This window comes from Lagenorhynchus albirostris, chromosome 9, assembly GCF_949774975.1.
Source record: "Lagenorhynchus albirostris chromosome 9, mLagAlb1.1, whole genome shotgun sequence".
In the NCBI taxonomy this organism is placed as follows: domain Eukaryota; kingdom Metazoa; phylum Chordata; class Mammalia; order Artiodactyla; family Delphinidae; genus Lagenorhynchus; species Lagenorhynchus albirostris.
This window is the reverse complement of record NC_083103.1, coordinates 11,999,245-12,004,892: the sequence shown is the minus strand read 5'-3', so window position 1 is coordinate 12,004,892 and position 5,648 is coordinate 11,999,245. Positions and strand designations below refer to the sequence as shown.

Genomic DNA, 5,648 nt, shown 5'->3' with positions numbered 1-5,648 from the left:
GGTATGCTCAGACACACTGACATGTACACATACTCCCAAAGATACTGGCCAAAGACACAGCGGTACACACATATGTATGCATATACAGATTCAGGAGTATAAGGTACAAAGCTACACAGATACACACACTCAAAGATGGACACGGACATACAGGCATATCCATAAATAGAGATTATAAAACGTGCGCACAACACATAAATACACGCTGACTCACACACAGATTTATGCATATTTACAAATATAGATTCACATACACACAGGTATCCAAAGACTGACTCTTGTACACACCAAGATCCATATACACACGGGTATGTGTGCGCCCCCAGAAATACTTGTACATACTCCCTGTGCCCCATGTAGAACTACACCCCCAAGAAGTCTCTCTTTCTATCCCTCTCTCTCTCTTACAACCCGGGGCTCTCTGTCCTCTGAATACCCAGTTTCCAGTCTGAGTTTCTCGCTTCATCAAGCCCAGATCCTTCCTGGAGCCCAGCCTGGAACAAAGTTAAGAGCAGCAACGGTGTTCTCTCTCAATGTCCCCAGGGTCTGAGAAAATGGGAGAAGCAGAGGAGACCTGGGACTGTAGAACCAGCATTGGAGCCACACAGCTACAGATGCCCCGACTTTGGCCCCAAGGCCCTGGGATGAGGGGCTTCCCTGTTGGCGCAGTGGTTAAGAACCTGCCGGCCAATGCAGGGCACACGGGTTCGAGCTCTGGCCTGGGAAGATCCCACATGCCGCAGGGCAACTAAGCCCGTGCGCCACAACTACTGAGCCTGCGTTCTAGAGCTCGTGTGCCACAACTACTGAAGCCCACGCGCCTAGAGCCTGAGAAGCCCGCGCACCGCAATGAAGAGTAGCCCCTGCTCGCTGCAACCAGAGAACGGCCTCGCGCAGCAACGAAGACCCAACTCAGCCAAAAATAAAAGTTAAAAAAAAATATTTTTTTTTTTAAAAAGGCCCTGGGATGAGGGGCAGCTCCCTCCTGAGAATGCGGCCCCTCTAGGGAGGGGGGATAGGCTGGGGACCGGGGAGGTGATGAAGGATTCGGGGCCCAGTGAGGAGGACAGCCACCCTCCTGGGAATGGGGTGGGGAACTATCTCAGAAGAAGTTGGGGCCTCTGAACTCACACACAGGTGGCTGGGAGAGTGGAAAATAGGGGCCATTATCATAAGTGAAAAAGACACAGGTCTCGAGAAGCCGGCTGCCCCGAGAGACCACTTTCTCTTCCCCCCTACGTGGTTACCCCAGCTGGGACCTCAATGGTCCATCCAATTCTTGAATCGGCCACAGAGCCTCCATTTTGGAAAGCCGCCACTCCCACCCCGCCCCGCACACCTTACAGAATCCAAACAGAGCAACAGGGTCAGTTCCCCACCCCCTCACCAAAGGAGTTCTTCCTCCCTGGACCTGGGGCAGGTGGGGCGCGCGGGGTGGGGTGGGGGGAATCCTCAGAGCCGGAACGAAAAGGACCGCCGCCCGGTACGCGCTCCGCCCCCAGGTGGCGCTGCAGACACACCCCGGCGCCCCGCACCCCCCCACACCCCCGCCCCGATCCGGCGCCCTACTCCAACATCTTTTACTTTCCTCAAAGTCCCACCCCACTCCCCACGAAACCGGAGTGAATGCTTCCAGGATTTTCCAACCCAGAGTCCAACTCCTCTGAAGTGCTCAATGAAGAAACAAGAGTCAGGAGATGCTGTTGGAAGTCTGACTTTATGATCCGGAGATGCTGGGGACAAGTGCCAAGGGTAGGACAGAGGCCACCAGGAGGGCGTGAAGGGAGGATCTCCGTGCCTCTGGCTTAGAAGGCGCAGACGAAGGGCAGACGTCTTTTGCATGGAGCTCGTTGCCACCGACCCCCTAGCGGTAGAGAGCACAGTGATGTCAGCTGCCTACCTGAGTGTGGCCTGTGCTCCCTCGTCCCCTCCTCAGGCACCTCATATGTCATCTTTGCCTGCCGTAGTCATGATCCGATGGCCACAGGTTTCCCACACATCCGGACTAGCCATTGATCTCTTCCCTTGCAGAGGCAATGTGCTAAGTGCTTTACATGGGCTATCGTTTAATTCTCACAATGACTCTCCAAGAGGTCGGTGCTATCATCACTCCCGTTTCACAGATGAGGAAACTGAGGCTTAGTGGGAGTGATAACTTGCCCGTGTCTCAGCTGGCAAGTGGCAAAGCTGGGGTGTGAATCTCAGCCATCTTACTCTAACCCGTATGGTCCAGCCACTGTAATAAGTTCCCTCACATCTGGCAGCCGTGCTGTTCAAAGCAGGCAAAGTCAGCCATCCTTAATTCCCGCATCTTCACCTCATCCGTCATCCACATTTTACATTCACATCTGTTCCTCCCATCTGTCCCATATTCACTCCTTGTCGCCATCATATCAGAGGAAGGAAAGGAGTCCCCAGGCCCTGAGCCTAGCTTTGCCTGGGAGGATGGGGAGTCCCCATCTAGCCCCTGTACCGGGAGCCTCATCACCTGGTTTTGCTCTGAGGCATCCCTACCTATCAGCCCTCCTCACAGACAGGGACATTGGTTCTCCAGTTGGAGGGAGGGTGTGGGTTTGGGGAGGTGTGTTCAGGCAGCTCAAAGGGACATGTGTGTGAGTCCACCTTGCCACCCCTTCCCCTTGTCCTGGTGCCCGGGCCCCCTCACCTTTGGTGTGCAGGGCCACACAACGGCCACACCCATTCCGAGGTTGCTCTGAGGCCCAGTAACTAAAGTTCCAGCTACTGCCATTAGTCCAGCGAAAATTGTTGCCCCACGTGAACTAGAGAAGAGAGAGGCTGGGTCAGAGGGCGGAGGTCCAGAGAGACAGACAGATTCTGGGTCTCCGGAAAGCCCACTGAGTATCCCTTCCTGAACACTGTATATATAATCTCCTCTCACTGCCCACCTGGCTAGGATACCGTTGAGACCCATCCCTGAGGGTTCGCAGGCAATGACAATGGAAGAGCAAGCATCACTTCCGGCTATCACACTTCTCAAACTTCACTGTGCACACAGATCTCCTAGGGATCTAGTGAAAAACGCAGATTCTGATTCAGGAGTTCTGGGACGGGGCCCAAGATCGTGCATGTCTAATGAGCTACCGGGTGATGTTGATGCTGCTGGTCCGTGAACCACACTTGAGTAGCAAATATAATGGCCCTTATTTGTTCACAATCCCAAGGCCACTCTGAGAGAAGGACCCCACTTTAGAGATGGGGAAACTGAAATTTGGAGGTAGTCATTCAGCTCGTAAGGGACCAAACTAGATATAGAATCTATCTCCTGATGCCAGGAGTGTGCTGGTAAACGTTTAACAACCAGCTTTGGGGGAAGGTGAGAGGCTAGAGGGAAGAAAGAAACCTGATTTGTAATAATTGTCAATTTCCTTGGTGTAAATACATCCACCATGGCAGCTTTCAAGCTACAAGCATGAAGCCACTGAACATGGAGTTAGGAAGAGAGGCACCCAATCATCAGTTCTCCTAAGCCGGTATGAGCCAGCTTCAGCTGCTGGATGAGTCTTAATGCCAGCAGGTGGTCCCTTGAGGCAATCAGAAAGACCTTCGTGTACCTGGGAGTTGGCCCCTCGCTTACCCAGCACTTGTAGCCTCCAATCCAGACCTGTCCTTGGTTAATGCTACTGACCCCGCACTGGATGCGATAGTTGAAACTGTAGTTGTGGATGGAGACGAGGTTGCCTTGGTAGCACCTCCTGCATGTATCCTGCAGAGAGAAGAGGTGGGGTAGAAAATCCACTGTTCTCTCTCAAGTCCCTGAGTCTCCAGGAGAGACCCCCTCATCCCTTTCCAAGTCAGAAATCAGGGATCTATTGCCCCCCTGAATCCCGTCTCTTGTTCCTTTATCTGGTGTCAGGAACTTCTTGCAGAAAAGAATAATAATACTCAGAATAACTACAGCCACCATTCCCTGAGCGTTTACAATGACCCAGGGACTATTCTAAATACTTTCCATGTATTATTTAAATCCTCACCACAACTCTAAGAGGTGGTACCATACACCTCCATTTTACAAATGAAGATACAGGAGCCCTGAGAGGTGAAGCGACTTGCCCAAATAAAATGGCTGGCGACAAGCAAAGCCAGCATTTAGCACAGGCATATCTTATACCAAGGCTTTTTATCTAAGCTAGTGGTTCTCAAAGTGCGGTCTCCCGACCGACAATATAACCACCTGTGAATTTGTTATAAATGCAAACTCTTAAGCCCCAGACTTGCTAAATCAGAAATTGAGGAGATGGGGCCCAGAAATCTGTGTTTTAACGAGACTTCTAGGAGACTCTGATGCATACTCGGCCTGGAGAGCCATTAGTCCAAATGATAGGGAACAGAAGTTTGGCTCCACTCTTGTCTCCTCCACCTGGTCCCCCATAGTAGCCTCCCTGCCATTTACCTGAGCATCCCAAAACTTGCTCGGGGTCCGCACCACCAGGAAGCGGCAGGTCTTGCACCCAGGGCTGCCTGGAAGCTGAACTGTGTCCTCTTCCTTAGGGCACTGCAAATCCTTGTCCAGGGCAGCTGGGTCTGACTCCATGGCCCCCTCATCCTCAAACGCATCTTGATAGCTGGAAGCCACAGCGTCCTCTCCCTCTGATTCAAGCGCTCCATAATTCAGGGCCAGCTCTCCCTCCTGTTCCCCCGAACCTTCCAGATCCTGGCCCAGGTCAGCCTGTGTCTCTCTGCTGCCCAGATGGGAGGCATCATTCTCTGGAAAGAAGAGGTAACCTGCCATCAGGCCGGGCTCTCTGTTCTTCCAGGACCACGGACAGCTCTGCTGGCCCCACTCAGCCTTCCTAGGGACACCATCTGGAACCAAGACTGGAAGGACCCCTTGGGGGTTGGGCAAGCCAGAATTCTTGCATCACACACCCAAAGGCATGAGAACCTGGCTGACACCGCATGTGGGGTATTTTGGGAGTGCGAGGCAGCACCTGTGAGAAGCCCTCATCTTCACAGGTGGGTGTTTTTCCTTCAGGAAAGTTCAGGTCACAGTTCTGAGTCCAGGAGAAATCTAACTAGAGGTGGGCTGGGTCAACTGAAGAGGGGAGGCTGTGGCCCTGGCCCACAAGAGCAAAAACAGATGCAGGAAAGAAGAGAAAAGAGAAAAATGGATGAGGAGGGAAGAGGAGGACTTACCCAGATAAAGAGCAGAAACTGTCCCCAGCAGGAGAAGGGGCAGAAGCAGGGAGCATTTCATATCCCTTCAGTCTTGTGACGGGCACACAACTTCACCTTCCCTCCTTGGGGACTTCTCACGTGTCTGCACGGCCCCGGCACACAGTGGAGATGCAGTGTTTGCTTAACTGGTGGATTAAAGGGCAAACTAGAGCGCTTCCTTCTCCCCCACTGAACAGACCCTGAGCTGGAGAATCAAGAAAAGAACAGGGGGTTGTCAGCTCAAGTACAAAAGACGCTTTTTCCTGAGAGCTCCATCACTGTTCCCTGGGGCAGCACTCAGCTCAGATGCTAGCCGCCATGGGAACAGGTCTGCTCACACTGAGGGCCAATTTCACTCACACTGGGGGTGAAAGGGGAAGGATAGTGGCCATTATGGTCCTAAGGAGAGGCCTCCAGGATGTTTGCCATATAGGGTCCTGCTTCCCCCAGCCCTGGACCTCTCCTTCCCGGGC

General features: G+C 52.9%; 1 protein-coding gene across 1 annotated transcript; it reads right to left on the bottom strand.

The window, feature by feature from the left end:
- Window positions 1-1,708: 1,708 nt before the first annotated feature.
- On the bottom strand, window positions 1,709-5,341 carry PRG3 (proteoglycan 3, pro eosinophil major basic protein 2). The gene is made up of 5 exons (XM_060157699.1): window positions 5,155-5,341; window positions 4,412-4,725; window positions 3,596-3,724; window positions 2,666-2,780; window positions 1,709-1,864 (listed from the first exon to the last, which is right to left on the bottom strand). The coding sequence occupies exons 1-5, from the start codon at window positions 5,213-5,215 to the stop codon at window positions 1,806-1,808; spliced, it is 678 nt and encodes a 225-aa protein (XP_060013682.1). The 5' UTR covers window positions 5,216-5,341; the 3' UTR covers window positions 1,709-1,805.
- Window positions 5,342-5,648: the final 307 nt, after the last annotated feature.

Bases quoted from the DNA above. Each gene is read 5' to 3' on its own strand.
- PRG3 (XM_060157699.1), bottom strand. From the start codon at position 5,215: ATGAAATGCTCCCTGCTTCTGCCCCTTCTCCTGCTGGGGACAGTTTCT. The intron at 2,781-3,595 runs GTAAGCGAGGGG...TCTCTTCTCTAG, and splicing joins TTGGAGGCTACAAGTGCTGG to TTCACGTGGGGCAACAATTT. The intron at 1,865-2,665 runs GTGAGGGGGCCC...CTCTACCGCTAG, and splicing joins TGTGGCCCTGCACACCAAAG to GGGGTCGGTGGCAACGAGCT.